Below are 18990 nucleotides of genomic sequence, written 5' to 3'. Positions count from 1 at the left end.
CATTGCAAAGGCTTTAACAGGCTTTTTTGTTTTCATACCAAAATCTCCTTTTTTATATAAAAATACTTTTTTCTTACATAACATTTTGGCAGAGATATTGTTTGTATATCAAATTATGTTTTACATTTTTCTAACATAAAAAAAATTGCAAAGATATTAAATCGACGGTATAATATAGTTAAATTACAGATGATCAAAGTTTAGAAGGAAGACATCAACTTTCACTTTTGGAAAAATAACAAAATATTTAACATTGAAAAAACATGTTTTTTGCTGCATAATTGTGTTCTTTATAATCATACCACATCTTAATTTTTTATTTCAAAATATATTTTTTGCAATTTACTTACATAAAACTTTGGCTGGCACAGATATTAAATGGACGGTAAAAAACAGTTAAATAACACAGGATCAAAAGTTCATGAGTTCAAAAGGAAGACTTAAACTATCACTTTTAGAAAAATTGCCAAATATTCAACATTTAAAATGCATATTTTTACATGCTTTTTTGTAATCATACCACATCTTCTTAGTTTTATATCAAAATATTTTTGCGCATTTTTCTTAAGTAAAACTTTGGCACAGATATTAAATGAACGGTATAAAACAGTTAAATAACAGAGGATTAAAAGTTCATAAGTTTATAAGGAAGACATAAACAATCACTTTTGGAAAAAATACAAATATTTAACATTGAAAAGGAATTCAAATATTTTGGAAAATTTACAAACATTTATAGCATGTTAAAGTTGAATGACCATTTAATGTTGCAGTAATTAATCTCATCAACGCATAAAGCTGTGATTAAATGCTAAACGACGTGTGTGTTCGGAATTTATATCCTCAATGCATTTTACCATCGTACTTTATATGGCTTTTTAACTGTTTTGAGCGTTACTGATGAGGCGTAGTAGACGTGTCTGTCTTAAGTCATGAGCCTGTAATTCAGTGGTTATCGTTTGCTGCTGTATATCATATTTGCTTTTAGCGTATTGTTCTGTACATTAATCAGGCCGTTAGTTTTCCCGTTTGAATTGATTACCATTTTTCATTTCGTGGTCTTTTATAGATTTCCATGCGGTATGATTTTTGTTCATTGTTGAAGGCCGTATGTCGACCTATAGTTGCAAACCTCATTCGATCTCTGGTGTAGAGTTGTCTCATAGGCATTTATACCAGATCTTCCTATTTTCATTTTCACTACCTATGAATGAATTAACATAAATTAAAACAATGGAAGGTGGTTTTTACATATAATTGATGTACAATCTAGTAAATTTGCTATTAAGGTTTATTTGTCTGTGATTTTGTCTTTTTGTCTTTTATGTTTGTAAACTGTCAAAGACAGTGGGTCCGTAGTTATCCGAAAAAAGTACTAGCTTTAATCCGACTTCAAAATTAATAAAAATGGATGAAAAACCATGACTCAATAGCTATCATTAACGGTTTATTTTATTTGCAGGGACAGGCATGCTAAAGAAAACGGCAGTGAAGATGTCTTAACACCTCGATCAGATGATTCTTTGGAAGGTATGTAATAATTTAAATGTTTTGGAAAATCTGAAATGAAACTTGTTAACTGTTATTAATATGTTCGTATGTTTTACTGCATTCTTTTTATTCTTTTTTTTTGGGGAATATTATCTTTCTGGAAGTAAGTCCTGTCACGGCCAGGCTGGGGAACTAGGTAGGCAAATGCTCACATTAAATCTGTTCCGATACAGTGTGCTAAATGTCCTCCTTTACACCATAACTCATGGTGGTGCTCCTAGTGAAAGGAGGCTTATACGTAGCATACATACATACATATAAATTTGTACATTTTTATTCAGTTGTTCAAAGTAATATTTACCTGAATGATTATAGATTTCGAAATTAAACTTAAATGTGTCCGTTGTTAAGAAAGGTATAGCGGGAGGGTTGAGATCTCACAAAACATGTTTAACCCCGTCGCATTTTTGCGCCTGTCCCAAGTCAGGAGCCTCTGGCCTTTGCTAGTCTTGTATGTTTTTTAATTTTAGTTCATTTATTTGTTTTGGAGTTTAGTGTGACGTCCATTTTTACTGAACTAGTACACAATTTTATTTAGGGGCCAACTGAGGACCACCTCCGGGTGCGGGATTTTCTCACTGCGTTGAAGACCCATTGGTGGCCTTCGGCTGTTGTCTGCTCTTTGGTCGGGTTGTTGTCTCTTTGAAATACTCCCCATTTCCATTCTCAATTTTATACTGGTACATCGACTTCAACTGAAATTAAAGTTTGAAATTTATCGGTAACCGTCAAGTTAAGCAAGTTTTGAAGCTGCATCCATGCCAAAAAAGGTAATAACATGCGGTAACAACTAAACTACAATCACTTGCAAATCCAGTGGATAGCATTAATATAGAAAAGAAAGCATAACCAATCAAAGGGAAAATTCATTGGAAAACTGCAAAGTGAAAATTGAATACTGTGTTTTTATTTTCAAAGATAAATGAATGAAAGGAAATGAAATGTTTTATCATAGATTCGGATTTCCATTGTTAAAAACACTATTTATCAAAACTCCCTAATCTGATAACCTTACACATTAGAAGCAAGTTTTTGATTTTGACTTAAACATGTGCCATGCTCCATTTAAAAAGATATGTCAAACTTCTTTTTACTTAGATGATATGAGGACGGATAGTTTTGAAACAATGTCAAAAAATTTATTTTTATTAATGCGTTTCATATGCATAATAATGTTACGAGTATATTTTGCATTCCTTTCACTGCGTATGGGGACAAATAAATTATAGGAATAAAGAAAAAGATTACTTTTTAAATTTCGTTTTTCCAAAGCGCTTTTATGGATGTACCTTCATCAAGAACGCTCAAACCTCAAACATTTGAAAGCTAGGTATGTTTCAATACTCAATATGTGAAAAATGGACTTAAAATTAATAGTCAAATTCATCGAAGGTCGGCTTTGTCTGAGGGAGTTGGGCCTTAGTTTCCTAGTTTGATCATATGTTAATTAATCATTTAAAATATGGCACGTGATTAATTAAACTTTCTATTTCATATTATAGGAATAGACAATAACCAATTTGCTAATTATGACGAAATAAAAAAAGATGAGTGGGTGATGCGTAATACTATACGTTTTGACACTCCAAAACAAAATGGCACCCTTATACCACGTGGTGGAGAAGCAGACGCACATATGGATTATTACGATTTCCCACCACCACCACCTGAAGAAATTGTTGCAGACGTAAATGCCATTTTATTAACGACCGAAGGACTGCCTCCTCCTCCACCAACTGTGCATTTTAGTGACTTTGACGGACGAGACGGTATTCAAGTAGAGATGTTGCCCCAGTATGTGGAATACATGCTACAGAAAGACAACGCGTTTGAAACTGAGTATGATGTAAGTTCGTATTAATTTAAAAAAGAAGATGTGGTATGATTGCCAATGGGACAATTCTCCTCCAGAGACCAAATGACATTGAAGTTTACAACTTCTAAGTATTTTTCTGTGTCATTTTAGTTATAATTCCCGTCGTAACATTGAAATCAATTATACGATTATAATGGACAAATATAGCAGTAAAACTACCGGAACAACATTAAGCTAAGTAGTTATATCACAAACAGAAATTATATTAGGATTTGTTATTTTTAATTGACAACTGTACAAAAGAAATGTAATTTATAAATATGTCACCTTTATAAGTAAAAACTACAGAAAACATAATAAATTGTAGTTTAATAAAACATGATAAAAATAAATAGACTACGAAAACGACAAATGAAAAACAAAGCTAACAGAACAACGATTGAGATTTTAAAAAAATAACTTTAGCAGCATGTGATACAGTTATAGAGCGAAATGTACTCAGAATGGAAGATCTACTTTGTATATTATAAACAAATATTGATAACAAATGCACTAAGGAAATATAGATATATTTATGATTCTGATTTCATTGCATATAATAGGTGTTTCTGGATTACGTTTTACAGGTAATCTTTGCCAAAAGTTTAGCATGTAAAAATATAAAATGTCTGAGGGTAGCGAAACTTTAATGGCCTTTTCTGAACAGAACAAAAATGGTTCTGTCAAAGTAACCAGAGCGAGTTACAGTCTTAGTTTCTGTGAGCACAATCAAAATAATTAATTAACTGGGAATGCAATGTAATTCGAGTCATTGCGGTACAATACGAGTGATAGGCTGTCAGTAGTGTTAGAGATTTATTGGTGGTAAAAAAAACATAATACTGCTTTTTGTGTGCACGAATGAGAACAGTTTGTTTAAAATACAGAATTATCAAACCAAAAGGGCATAAATAGACCGGCCAAAATCGTCTACGGTAAAACAAAAATGGAGTTTCTACCTAAGTCTTCGTCGCATTGCCACGGTGCTATTCCAATGACTTGTCAAAAGTGGCATTAGTGAAACTATTGTTGAATAACGGTTGTTGACCCAAATAATAATAGACACTTTCTACGAGGAAAAGAACAATATCAAATGAGTAGATAACAAAAATGTACTTGCACACAAAATTATGTACTTGCGTTGTATGTTTCAGGGTTTACCACATGGACTTAAACATCCACATGATGTAGCTTTGAGACCTGGCAACAAACGAAAGAACCGTTACAAAAATATTTATGCCTGTAAGTCATCTTAATAATAAGGGTAATTCAGAAAATACATTTATGAAATATAACGTAAAAACACTACTGTACTTACACTGGTGAGTATGACTGATACTTCTACTCAAATAATTTGACTTTCACGCTGCAGCAATTCAAGGAGCATAATTTATGGGGAATTATCTTAAAGGAAACCTAATAAGTCACTAATTTTCAACCACAATTCAAATTCACCATACAGCTGTGCAGTAATTTTAAGTTATACAATTCATGTATTTAGATGTTTTACAATTTGATTTCAGCAATGTAAAATCATTTTTATAGATATAAAAAGGACAAAACATTCAATAAATTCCGTGAGTCCTAAGTGCTTTTCTGGATTAACGTTCATTAGGATCGCTCAAAGATTTGAAAGCCAAGGATGTATTAATTTGTAAATGTTAGGATCTTTATCACCAAAAGGGACTTAAAAAGAATAACATAATTCATCTAAAGTCACCTTTGTCTGAGAGAGATAAAACCTTAATTTCTGATTTAATCAACGTACCGAAAATGTTGTTTTTTATTGACTTACTTCACAAATTAACAATTTGATACTTTGTTATTTTCAGATGACCATTCCAGGGTAGTTTTACAACCGGAAGTTATTGATTCCGAAGATGGAAGTAGTTATGCAACGGTTGATAACTCTGATTATATCAACGCGTCATATTTTGATGTAAGTATTGCGCGTGACAGTCATGGGGAAATGCCATAAGTTTAACATACGAAAATTTTTACAAAAATATTCTTAGTTTTGATTATATCCGAGTTGGAATATTTGGATGCAGTTACAGTTATATTAAGCAGAAGGCAGAACAAGCTTGAATTAACTTAAAACTGCCACGCAGTATATCGCAGGGACATCCTATTTCTGGCATGTATTTCTGTACTTTTCTATTGTTTTTAATTGAAACAATTCAAACGGTAAACGCAATGTGGTCAGTAGTTTAGTAAGTATATTTCATACAGCAGATATATTTTTTTGCATATTAACTTTTATCACGTTTCTAGATGAAATTCCAGAACTACCTATCATTTTAATTTACCTCTTTGTAGGATCCTAGTTAAACCCCTGTTTTTAAGTTGATGTAAGTATTGGACAAGAAAGTTATCACGTTTCTAAATGAAATTCCAAAACTGCCTATTATTTGTTTTTAATTTACCTCTTTGTATGTTCCTAGTTAAACCCCTGTTTTAAGATAACTGTATATACATAAATTGATTACATATTCATATATTATTTGCAGGGGTATCAAGATCCACGAGCTTACATTGCATGCCAAGGTATGTTAAGATGTTGTTTTGTAGTGAAATCAGGATCTTTTTTTAGATAGTTTGGACATATAATTTCCACATCGTATTACCTAAAGTGTTTTAAACATATAACTAGATAAACATGTACTTAGATTTTCTCATACATTGTCATAAGCGAAACCAAAAATGCACTAGACTGCAAAGTAATTGCAAAAGTCCGAACCCAATTTCTAAACAAAACCAATATAATATATCAACATTTGAACCAATTATATACTTATATAGATATAAGAAGATGTGGTATGAGTGCTAATAAGACAACTCTCGATCCAAGTCAAAATTTATAAAAGTAAACCATATATAGGTCAAAGTACGGTCATCAACACGGAGCCTTGGCTACAACCGAACAGCAAGCTATAAAGGGCCCCAAAATGACTAGTGTAAAACAATTCAAACAGAAAAACCAACGGTATAATCTATATAAAAAACGAGGAACACCTATCAAACACACCAACAAACGACAACCACTGAACAAGAGGCTCCTGACTATTATAAGTATAGTTATTGAATTGCCTTAACTATTGAAATGTATGAATGAGTTGAAATAAAAGAATAAAATGAAAACATAAATTTCTTGCGTACAAAGCGCTTTTCTGGATTCACTTTCATTTGAACGTCGAAACCTTAACATTTGTAAGCCAGAAAATGTAAAATGACGTAAACACGTTCAGACTCATATGTCAAAATGGGAACTCAGAATGGTCAAATTCATCTAAGATAAACTGTATCGAGGGGTTGGAGCCCTAGTTTTTAAATACTTTCTTAATTTATCAAATTTTAGAAATACATCTTATAAATCATGTCAGTATCGAAGCACTGACTACTTTGCTGATAATACCCTCAATATAAGTATAAAACACATTATTATTAACAGGTCCGACAGATGAAATGGTAGATGACTTTTGGAGGATGGTTTGGCAGCTGAGGATCCAAAATATTGTCATGTTAACAAATCTCATAGAACTTGGGGTACGTATAACATCAAATTTCTTCCAAATTGGGACTTTTTTGTTAATATTTAAAAAAAATGATATTAGAACTATTTAATGTGTGGAAATATTGATAAAATGTAGTATAGTATGACTATTTTCATCTTTTAAGTTTTTATTGTCATTACACACTACATAACGCATTGCTATATGAATTAAAAAAAATACTGTTACATTAGAAATGAAAGTTAAAAGCAACAACTATTAATTACTGCACTTTCATAAAAAAATCAAGTTGAATATATCTTAATCATGTTGAGGCATGTTTTGTTTGTTTGGTTTTTTTTTATGTTAAATTGTGCAGTTTTGAAACTCTTGTCACAGTGCTGCTTCAAAGCATTAAAGGTTCTTCTGTTTCAATTCCGGTTAAACAAATCATGACAGAAACATTGAGAAAGTCAAATTGATGATCTTTTATCATTGATATGATTAGTCCTTGTTATGTTAATTACATACTACTACATGTATATACAGGATGATGTTCAAGAGGAGGGCCAGATGGAGGTAAAAAAAAAATCCATTTCTAGTGAGCTCCAGCAAGTTGATCATGGCTTAAAACTCCCTTGATAGCTTTACCAGCAAATCTAATAGTTTACAGTTAACTAAATTAGTAGTAATTAACAGCATGAATAAATTGCAAAAGAATACAGTTTTTGGTAATGCGTTTCATATTTTCCCAAATGAACATCATTTCAATATATTATCATATTATTTGAACCCCGTTAGACTTTGGAAAAATACAAGTTAAATTTCCTTCTTTATTCTGACTTTTTTTCATCATTTTTGAGCGTCACTGATGAGTCCTTGTAGACGAAACGCGCGCCTGGTGTACAAATTTTTAATCCTGATGTCTATGATAAGTTTTATTACAGGAGGTTAATGGCAATATTTATCAGATTCTTTTACGACTTATCTTTACATCAGATACAATTATTGCATATGTGTTAATGGTTGTCATTCAAAGCAATTGCATAGCATATTTTTATTTTTTTTTGTTTGTGTTATTTGTTGCATAAGCTGTAGCGATAGCTAATAATAGGATTTGTTAAGTTAAGTGATGTTTTGTTTCTTTTCAAATTGAACATTTCTCTGTGTTTGATAATGGTTTCTGGACATACACCTAGTTATTCAATCAAACCACTAGGGGGAGGATTAGAAAGGGGTATTTTTTTATTTGAATGTTATTTTTACAACTTTATATGTCAAAGTAAGTTTAACACTATAGTTCTTCCCCACTATATTTCCTCGGAGATGTGTCAGAATTTTAGCGGATAGTGTGGCTTTAATAGTAGTGTTTTATTACTTATGAACTCTTAAACACTATAGGATAGTCAATGTTAACCATACTTTATAAAGAGATGGAAAGGATTGTCACACTTTAATCACTTTATATGATATAGTGACAAACCATGATATTGTAATACAGCATATTTTTCTACGTCAAACCTAGTCCGTTCTTCAATGGATATAATATAAAATATAGCAAACAACAAAAGAAAATTCACCACCTTCGTCGAAGGGTCGGTATATATTTTGTATTTAAGAAAATGTAATTTAGATCATAAATGAACAATTAGCTGACTGACGCTGATTAATTTTCTGTTAGTTTTTATTTTACTCAAATGAAAAATGCGACTGTGTAAGATTTTAAAATGTATAAGGTCAGAAAAAAAATACATTAGAAAATAATACCAACACCATAATCGCAACACTGCTCATATCATAACATGGTTGTTTTAAAAGGATGATATTAATCCAAGAACAATTAAATATTAAATAGAAGTATGATATTAATCCAAGAACAATTAAATATTAAATAGAAGTATGCTATTAATCCAAGAACAATTAAATTTCCTCACGATTTTCGATAAAACTGACTTTAAATTAAACATTACATTATTTGCAGCAAATAAAGTGTAAGAAGTATTGGCCTGATGAGAACAAGACCGAGAGATTTGGTAACATATATGTCAAATTTGACTACCAGGAAACGTTTGCTGACTTTATACTCACCAACCTAATAGTCACGAAGGTATGTTAACTTTAATCATCTGATAATATGACAACAATTGAGATTCGAAAGGTAATTCGTTTCTCTTTTTTATGCTACATGTATATAAATATTTGCTGACATGTTTGAAGGTCATATGATTATAAAATTTACTTTTGTTATAACATTACATCCACTCACATTCTGGGAAAATATTGTGCGTATGTATGTAATTTACACCTCACATTATTTGTTTAATGACAACCTTTGGTTGAATAATATACTTTTTTTGGGAAAACTTTTATAGCATGTACTTTTCATATATATCTGAAAGTGATAAAAAATTTCGAAGAAAAGGGTCATTTAACTTAACCAAACATAAGAAATATAAGTATATCTTAAAACATATTTGTTGTTATTTTGCATTCATTCTAGAGTATTCTTCATGTGAGTTTTTCAATGCGCACACCAATGCGTATAACGCAACCAATCTTACCCTACCTAAGTATAGATACAGCTAGTATAGTTAATCCTAGGCTATATGACACTATGTATCTTATAAGCTAAAATTATATATGTTAATGTTGTATCAAGTATAATTTATATAATAACTTGCCCTTGTCTAATTGAATTAAACTGAACAGGAAAACTATACTCAATATAATAACATGCCCTTTTCTAATAGAATTAAATTTTACATGAAAACTAAACACAAATATAGCGAGACTACAGTTAAAATGTTGTAGAAAGAACTGTCATCAGAATATCTTCCATTGTTTTTATGACAAATTGGTTTCTCCCAAAAAGTCATAATTATAAGTATATTGTATATGTTTATTGAAATATTTGTAATATATTTGAAAACAAAAACGGTCAAGGAAGCGCTTACAAAAGGCATGTGGCTATAAATGCATGTGATACCACTTATGCAGTAAGTAATAGAACTTAGTGATTTGCTTTCATACAGACTGACTCAGAAAATACCAACGCCAACAAAGACCAAACGACAACTGAAGTATACATATTTTGTTTCCATATAAACTCGTGAAGAATTTGTGTGTTTGTTGTTTGTTCTAAGAAATATTTAATACTAGAAAATGAATAATTATACTTTATAAATCAGCTCCAAATGCCATTAATGCTTTGGTTTACATTACTGTTAACAGGTATATTTTCGCACATACTTTATTTCACGTTTTCACTTATTTGCGACATTTTTAATTCGAGATATTTTTTCTCTACTGGGAAAGTTGCGAAATTAAATCGCTTGCGAAAACTAGTTGGATTACAGTAATAATCATGTTATGGTCATTTATGTATATGCGAATATTTTATTATTCGTACCGTTGATTTTCATTAGCAAATGTCTTGTATATCGTCAGTTTATTTATTTAACTTGCAACTTCCAGTATTGTAAATTGATTTCAATTATGATTATGCTGTTTGAATTTCATATGATCAACCTAATTGGTTGTTAATTTGAAAACGTGTATACAACCATTGTTAATTGTGACGAGGATAATAGTTAATCTTTCTACAACTCATTGACCAAAAAGATGAATCAAAATATAACACACAAATTGTTGACTAGTTTATGGTACGTGTTGGATTTGGTTTACAATAATCGCTCAATGTTCGCTTAAAAAGAACGCTTTCCATTTTAAATTTCATTTCAGGAGCATATAATTTGATAATCATTTCCATATAACAATACTGAAAAACTTTCTAAGAATAATTTTCATCAATATAAATTATTAGCAAATAAGTCTCGTCCCATTGTTTGAAGGTAATGCTGGTGTACTGTCAGAGACCTTCTCCTCTATCTCTATTTAATCACACTTGAGAAGAAATATTGATAGAAAATAAAATGCGCATTTTTCCATAGATTTAAAAGGTTATTTTCAGATTTAAGTTTTTAAATGTTCGTAAGAACAAAAATATTTCAAAATCGTACTGCGTTTGATCTCAAAAGGAATAAAACAGATTCAATATCTAATGATGAAATTTATGAAAAAAAAATAGTAGAGCATTTTTATTTTTATGAAATTGAAAATTTAAAATGGAATGAGCAAAAAGCTTACTACCGTTGCTTAAGATCATATAAAACATGTAGAATTTGTGGTTAAATGAAAAGCTTTTTTAACAGTAGACAAGGGATGGTATTATACATTTTGCAGATGACTAATATATGTATATAAAGCTTGATCGAAATTTATCATCAAAAACATTTACCTAGGCACATGTCAATGGCGGATTGTCGAACTTTCAGCCTACAACAACTTTTCCCAATCCCCATAAAAAAAATTTCACTTTTTTGTTGTGTAAAGTTGTATGTAGCTTTCATTTGTTACAGATGTTTTTTGACCGTTTGTACTACCGTTAGATTGCCCTTTACGTTATGTTTTTTTATTGCATTTTTCCCTACTTTTTTTACTCAAACGGTGCCGATTATATATAACTTTGTAATAAACGTCAAAGTTTATCTAGATAATGTCTGTAAAGCGACATTTAACACAAAATATATCAAACTAACTCTAACTTTCCAAGCCATAAATTTCATTGGAGGTCCTCGCTATTTCTTGGTTTTTTTTTTTTGGATTGAAGTTTTCAAATTATTTTGTCTTTTTCTGTCCATTCAACAGTACGTAGATGTTTTGCAGCTCTTTAATGCTATGAGCTAAACATTTTTTTGATTCTGGACTCAGAAAAATTTTGAGCCTTTTATATGGTATGGACACTTATTCATAATTGAAGTCCTTTCGACATATTTATATTGCTGTTAAGTAAATGTAGATATATATTCGACATTCCATACTTATTTGTTCGTACTTGCCGCCTATACCATAGCTTTATAACCACGAAAACAACAAATAATGGTCTGGCAATTTTTAGGATTGTTATTTTTTTTTTGTTATTTTTTTTTTAGAAATCTCTCAGATGGAAAGATAGCCATGTGCATGTTGTAAGAACATCTCACGCATAATAACTAACATTATCTTTCTCAAATACTGTCTGTCATATTCATCGCGCAATATTTTTCACCTTGCTGAATTTTTGCTTTTTTAAGATGCGTTTTGAAAATACTTAACATTTATTACTTTTTGAGACTTTTTTTGCTACAATGTATACACGAATAGTAGCTTTATGTTAGTTTAAAGTGTAGAAATTAAAAGAAAAAAGGAAAATCGAAAAATAAGTTGTTCAAAAGTATACATCTAATGGACACTTCTAATGGATGAACGACTTTAATCCTTGTTTCAAGTTTAGAGTAGTGGAATGCTTATACTTATTTGTAAATGCGTTCAAAATTATTTTAAACACTATTATTAGAGCAATTATTTGTACACAATTTTTTGTACCAAGCATCACTTTATCCAAACTGCTAGTATTCAGAAGCAGTTGGTTAAGCTGACAGTAATGTATTATTGTTTCTAGTATCCAATAGCGTAAAACAAAATGCCAAGACACTGTGCAAAACATATAAAGTTTTAATTTTTCAATATATCATCTGTTGTGTCTTATAAGTTTGTATTATTCAAAGGCGAATGAAAACAAAACACTTTGACTTTGAATATTTCATTGTATTATTAACATCTTGGGCTGATGATATTAATATAAACATCATTTCTTTCCCGTATATTCCCTCACATCACCTTTCACATACGCTTCGAACATAATTTGGTTATATATGTGTATTATTTAGTATCTCCATGTTACATTGAATTTATATGTTTCGAATAACATTGCATGTGACGCCATAAATATGCATGAACAAATAATTACTGGACAATAAACACAATCACATTTACCCTTGCATGTTACTACTATAAACTGATATTTCAGAGGGAAATGATAGCAGACATTTGTACTTCCCATTAATATACATGACAATTGTAAAATTCTATTGAAGATATACATAATTTCATGCTTACATCACAGCTGAAGATTGACCAATCAGATAATTAGATTGTGCTTATCTATTTAGATATTGGAGTTGAAGTTGGGACAAATCCTCGGGTTTTACGCAATAATATTTTTTTTTTAAAAGGTGCCTTGTCGTGTAGGAAGATTGTATTGATATAGCGCATCACAAAGGACACAGTAGTAAAGCAAAATTAGAAATTAAATAGAAATAGAAATATATCTAGGTCTTTTTGAATAAATGAAATGCTATCTGATGCTTTGTTGCTAATTAACGTCTTTGCTTCAGTTATAAAAAAAAACAGTGTAAATGCAATCATGAAAATTAGGATAGAAAGAGTTGTTGCGGATATGTCCATGAGATAAAGAGATACATCTTGTTGTTAACATACGGACTTTAGACAAGTGTTCATACCATATGTTAAGCTTTATTCACCCGAAATTAGATAAGTTGTTTCAATTTTTTGTTTTTTTGTTTTTTGTTTTTTGTTTTTTTTTGGTTTAAAAGCATCATACTATTTAGCAATAGTTTCTGCAATATTAAGAATTAATACTTAAACTACTTCAATTCCTCCACAAGTTACAAACCTACTTAAATTCGAATATACGAAGTAAACAAGCATGCCTACATATATAATCCCATGATAGTACATGTAATAACATTAACTGCTTTGGTATCTTAGTTTAGAGATTATATTAGCGGAGTTTAACTATCTTTAGAGTAGTGAAACATATCTCTATAGCCAGATTTAGTATTAAAAAAAGTTGTGGAAACACCTAAAAGATAAGTGTATTTGATTATTAAAACTATGGAGCCAGTTATTTGATCAGTTTTCCTATAGTCCTTGATTATTTGTGGAGTTTTCAATATTTACGATTAAAAAGGTAATGGAGATTTTTATTAGAAAATGTGCCATTTAATAAAAACCAAAATGGATTTTTTTTTTATTTTGCTAGTGCTATTGTTATTAGATGTTTCCTTAGCTCTACAAATTATTATTACTATAATTTTCTGATGACTTACTACGTAACTTTTAAGGAATTCTCAACTAATAGATTATATCTATGTTTTTCAATTGAAAGTAAATATTGCAATCAGTTTTGATTATTCTTTTTTTAAAGAACCGTTTGATAATATAAGTATTCAAGAGTATATTTATAACAATTTAAACTCTTGTTGTTTCATATGATGGAAAATTTATAGATTTCTCACGCTGAAAAATTGGTTTTGGATATGAATCGTTGCCCGTTTGTTTATCTATATTTGTCTGAAATGTAGTAATGATTAAATAAATGCTTATACTGAGGTTGCGTATAAAAAAAACTTATCAAAGATACCAGGCTTATAATTTTGTAGACCATACGCACGTTTCGTTCACAAAAGACTCATCAGTGACGCTCGAATAAAAAGAATATCACTTATTATAGAGTTTGACAAGATTAATCAGTTTAACAATCTTTATTGATTTTGTCATTATTTTGGGTTTTTTTTTTAACGAATAACATTGATAACAAATACTTGATATGCATTGGTGGAATTCTTCTCCTTCAGTGGAAATTATTTATAAAACTAGATATTTAGACGATATTATTAATGTTAAGTTAGACGATAGATCTATATAGCTTCTATTTGTATGTGTTGTAGGATAATGCGAGACTGCAGGTCAAACATTTACAGTTTGCTTCTTGGCCTGATCGAGATGTACCAAAATATGTCACAACCCTTGTAGAGTTTCATAGTAAGGTCAACAGCCTGCGTCATGAAGGACCATTATTGATTCACTGCAGGTAAGAGAAAGTTGAAACATTTTATTTTGCATGTTTGATTCCTCACAGTGCATATTAAAAAAAGAAAGACTAATGTTCTAAGAGGAAAACGAAAACCATCGGTTTAAGAAACACAGACAATACTATTGTCAAACAGAAAATCAACGAAACGACCAAAAAACGTTCTACAGATCTTACTCCAGTTGTTGCACCAATCATGCTATTCATAAGTCTAGGTTTCTACTATATTTGAGGCAAATAGTAACATACTGATAACAGTAATCAACCTTTGTACACTAATGTTGTAGTGTTGAATATCTTCAATAGCAGGATTTCCCGTGTCAATGGTGCCAATGGTTCAAATTATAAATTACTTTTGTAAACAAGATCAACACTTAACTAATATGGTGTGCTCGAAGCGCTTTCCTTGGTAAACTTTCAAAAGCGTATATTTAAAACCAAGGGATGTAAAATACATTGTACATGGAAACGACAGTAATATAATTCGAATGAACATAAATAAGAAAAGCCAAATTTATATAATGGCTGAGGAAGTTAAAACCTTAATTTTTGTACGAAATGTTCGATGGAGAAAATAAGTCGACAGTAAAGAAGATCAACTCTCGTTTTGGCAGAGACAAGTCAAGGTACCAAACAAACATTGAGGGTAACCCATAATTTCGAAAACATATTTGTTTAGGGACCAGCTGAAGGACGCCTCCGGGTGCGGGAGTTTCTCGCTGCATTGAAGACCCATTGGTGGCCTTCGGCTGTTGTCTGCTATATGGTCGGGTTGTTGTCTCTTTGACACATTTCCCATTTCCATTCTCAATTTTATAGTGAGATCTGGTGCGTCAACAGTGTAGTCGTCATCCACTATTCATGCATTACTCGCCATCAAATTCACACTCAGTCAAAATGGCACAATCGGGAATAAGACACAGTCAATAAAAATACAAATAAGACGATTTTACTTGTATCTTTAGATCTAAGACCGAGAAAACATGTCGATATTAGAAATTCTGAATCAGTTAACCAATTTGTGATGATGACCGTAAAACGTATGTGGTGTAGATTTCTGTCTTTCCACCTCGTTTTAATTTGTTTCAGTGCTGGTGTAGGACGAACAGGAACATTTATAGGAATGGATTACCTGATGGATCAAGCCGACAGTGAGGGGAGAGTTAGCGTATATAAATGTGTAGAGAAAATGAGGATTGCCAGACCAAATATGGTGCAAACACCTGTAAGTGATAAGACAAATTGCCATACTTATTGTTTATTGATGATTAAGTTGTGTTTAACTTATAATTGCTTCCTTTTTAATTGAATTAATTAATTCGCTGACTTAGTTTATAACTAGTTATAACATTGGTTGCAAAGAAAGTAATCACCTCATAGTTTTATATGTGAAATAAATTGGATAATTTTACCCCCTTACAACAATGGGTGTTGTAAAGACATTGTCGATAACGTTACATCAAAACTAATTGAGAATGCATAGAAAGTAACCCGTATAATATTTTACCTATATTTGAATTTTTGAATACGTTTTCCATAATTACTGATAAAGGAGTTTCACGAACTAGTCATCATGATTACTATAGGAACGTTTTGTTAAATTGAATTATAAGTACGAGTTTTTTTGTTAAATGGAAATGAAATTAAAATTTTAATCTTTTAACAACTGTTTCAATATAAAGTGTATACGTCCGAAGCGTTTTGTTTCAATACATTAGTAGTTATATGACCAACAGGGATACAAAAGGAAATGATAAACCATCTTCAAATCAGCTGTTCCTGATTGAGTTAAAATCCTGGTTTCTTAATTATTTGTAAATTTATCACAAAGGAGAGTTTGGGAAAAGTTTACTATAAAGCACGTAATCTCGTATGGATTTTACTAACCCTCTACAGTCCATAGGGGGTCTGTAGTGAACCGTATAACGAATTTATCGCACATGGGACTTTTTTGTAGAAAAATAAACAATGAAATACAACAAAATCAAAAGATGACGTCACCATTAATAGTAAAAGAGGGACGAAAGATACCAGAGGGACAGTCAAACTCATAGATCGAAAACAAACTGACAACGTCATGGCCAAAAATAAAAAGACAAACAGACAAATAATAGTACAGATGACACAACATAGAAAACCAAATACTAAGCAACACGAACCCCACCAAAAACTGGGGGTGATCTCAGGTGCTCCGGAAGGGTAAGCAGATCCTGCTCAACATGTGGCACCCGTCGTGTTGCTTATGTTATTACAAATCCGGTAAATAGTCTAATTCGGTAAGTCACATTCGTGAAAAGGGAGGGTATTGTAGTTACGACATAAGGAACATATCCGATATCATCTGTGAAACGGTTATTCCATAACGGTCAACCAACTCGTGATGGCGTCCGTAAAATTTACGAAGGGATGATTTCAACTTCACCATTTGGAACTCTTGGTTTAATAGCTTCCTTATGAGCAGAAATCCTCTATCAAGGAAATCATGATAGGAAACACAAGCCCGGGAATATCGTATCAATTGGGAGATATATACTCCGTATGCAGGCGCTGCTGGAATGTTGCTACATAGAAATGGAAAGTTCACAATTGGGAAGCCGAAATCATCTCTTTTGTCGTAAAGTTTTGTTTTCAACCGACCCTCATTGTCAATTTCTAGATGTAAGTCAAGATATGAGGCAGACTTAACTGTATCTGTAGTATCTTTTATCTCTAGTTAGATGGGATAGATTCGTTCAACATAGTCACCAAATTTTGTATTATTTAGTGAGATAACATCATCTATATAGCGGAATGTAGAGTTAAAGGATATTGCTAACTTCTTATCTTTCTTCCTAAGAAGTTCCTGTATGAAGTCAGCCTCATAATAATAAAGAAACAAGTCGGCAAGAAGAGGGGCACAATTGGTTCCCATTGGAATTCTGACAGTTTGTTGAAAAACACGTCCTCCAAACGTAACAAATATGTTGTCAATCAAGAAATCAAGCATCTTGATAATGTCAGTTTCAGAGAATTTTTTGTTTGAATCAGAGTGATTCTTTACAAAGTAGGATTTATCCCTCCCCAAGACAAGATACTTGTATCTACGTTCGCCATTCTTTTTAATGAAACAAAGTAATACCAACTCTTTCAATTTGTCTTTTAGTTTGGAATGGGGAATACTTGTGTAAAGTGAAGAAAAGTCAAATGTTTTAATACTATTGCAAGATGAGAGAGTCTTATATTGTATGTACTCTAAAAGATCTTTGGAATTTTTTAGTATCCACATCTGATTCACACCACCTCTAGAATAGGCAGTTTCACAATAACTTTGGAGCCCGGCTTTGATTGCTGATAAAATAGATGTTAATAATTTAGAAAGATTTCGTGGAGCACTTGGAAGACCAAGCAATATACCGTTGTAAACGTGACGTCATGAATCCAATATGAAATCTACTGACCCCATACGAATCCATACCGGATCACCACGTGACGACGTTAAACCAATCATAACGTCATAATTTGTCCGAGGTGCGATCTAAACCACATAAGTACTGACCACTGAGCGAATGATACCTTGATGGTATAATTGATGTGGTTTAACATAATTTTGTCACATGATTTCTTTTAAACTTTAGGAGCAGTACATTTTCTTACACCAAGCATTGGCAGAAGCATTGCTCACGTCCGAGTCTCCTGTTGACGAAGACGAGTTTGAAAATTACTATAATCAAATGCAAATTAAAGATCCTAGATCTGGACTGTCGAGATTACAACATGAATTTGAAGTTAGTATATATAGTCCTTAAAACAACATTGCACTCTTATTCGTGTAGTGCACTGAGACCATTGTAGTTGAATTATGAATTTTTTAGTAGAGGGATAATCTCTTCTATTAGTTTACAAAAAAGCTCTTCATTTTTTAAATAAACTTTGAATTTTCAAATATTTTGGCCTCGAGCATCACTGAATAGACATTCATTGTCGAAATGCTCATATCGTGCAGAAAAATTGGAAGCGCTAATGTTATTCTAAATTTTAGTGTTAGGACCAAGATATTTTTGGTTAAGCACTGTTAAAATTCAGGACATATACTTAACAGGTTATGTAACATATTTGATTAAAAGATAATTAAAACATTTTACATGCGATTCAAACCTGTTGTGTTCTTCCAGGAAGCAAGAAAAAAGTGTAAATAGGACTAACATATGTCTCATGTTTTTATTTTATTTTTCATTTTTGAGTATATCGGACATGTCGAATACATTGCAAAAATTCACTTCAAACTAATTTGTTTTAAAAAATATTTGTTTTATATTGTTTAGTAATTGTTTTGCTATTAA

General features: G+C 31.3%; 1 protein-coding gene across 6 annotated transcripts in view; it reads left to right on the top strand.

Moving 5' to 3' along the window:
• Positions 1–18990, top strand: part of LOC127721484 (multiple epidermal growth factor-like domains protein 6) — a 56950-nt gene that overhangs the window by 27653 nt on the left and 10307 nt on the right. For 4 of the 6 annotated variants that reach the window (XM_052228233.1, XM_052228231.1, XM_052228229.1 and 1 more), the window contains exons 4-14: positions 1463–1530; positions 3054–3397; positions 4561–4648; positions 5239–5345; positions 5917–5953; positions 6858–6952; positions 8879–9004; positions 9930–9977; positions 14529–14671; positions 15761–15896; positions 18286–18435. In XM_052228233.1, the coding sequence (XP_052084193.1) occupies positions 1463–1530; positions 3054–3397; positions 4561–4648; positions 5239–5345; positions 5917–5953; positions 6858–6952; positions 8879–9004; positions 9930–9977; positions 14529–14671; positions 15761–15896; positions 18286–18435 (1342 nt within the window). Of the gene's footprint in view, positions 1–1462; positions 1531–3053; positions 3398–4560; positions 4649–5238; positions 5346–5916; positions 5954–6857; positions 6953–8878; positions 9005–9929; positions 9978–11888; positions 11925–14528; positions 14672–15760; positions 15897–18285; positions 18436–18990 lie in introns of all 6 variants that reach the window. The other 2 variants (XM_052228230.1, XM_052228232.1) reach the window with 2 other exon arrangements.

This window comes from Mytilus californianus, unplaced genomic scaffold (assembly GCF_021869535.1).
Source record: "Mytilus californianus isolate M0D057914Y unplaced genomic scaffold, xbMytCali1.0.p SCAF_12, whole genome shotgun sequence".
In the NCBI taxonomy this organism is placed as follows: domain Eukaryota; kingdom Metazoa; phylum Mollusca; class Bivalvia; order Mytilida; family Mytilidae; genus Mytilus; species Mytilus californianus.
This window is presented reverse-complemented; position numbering and strand designations above follow the sequence as displayed.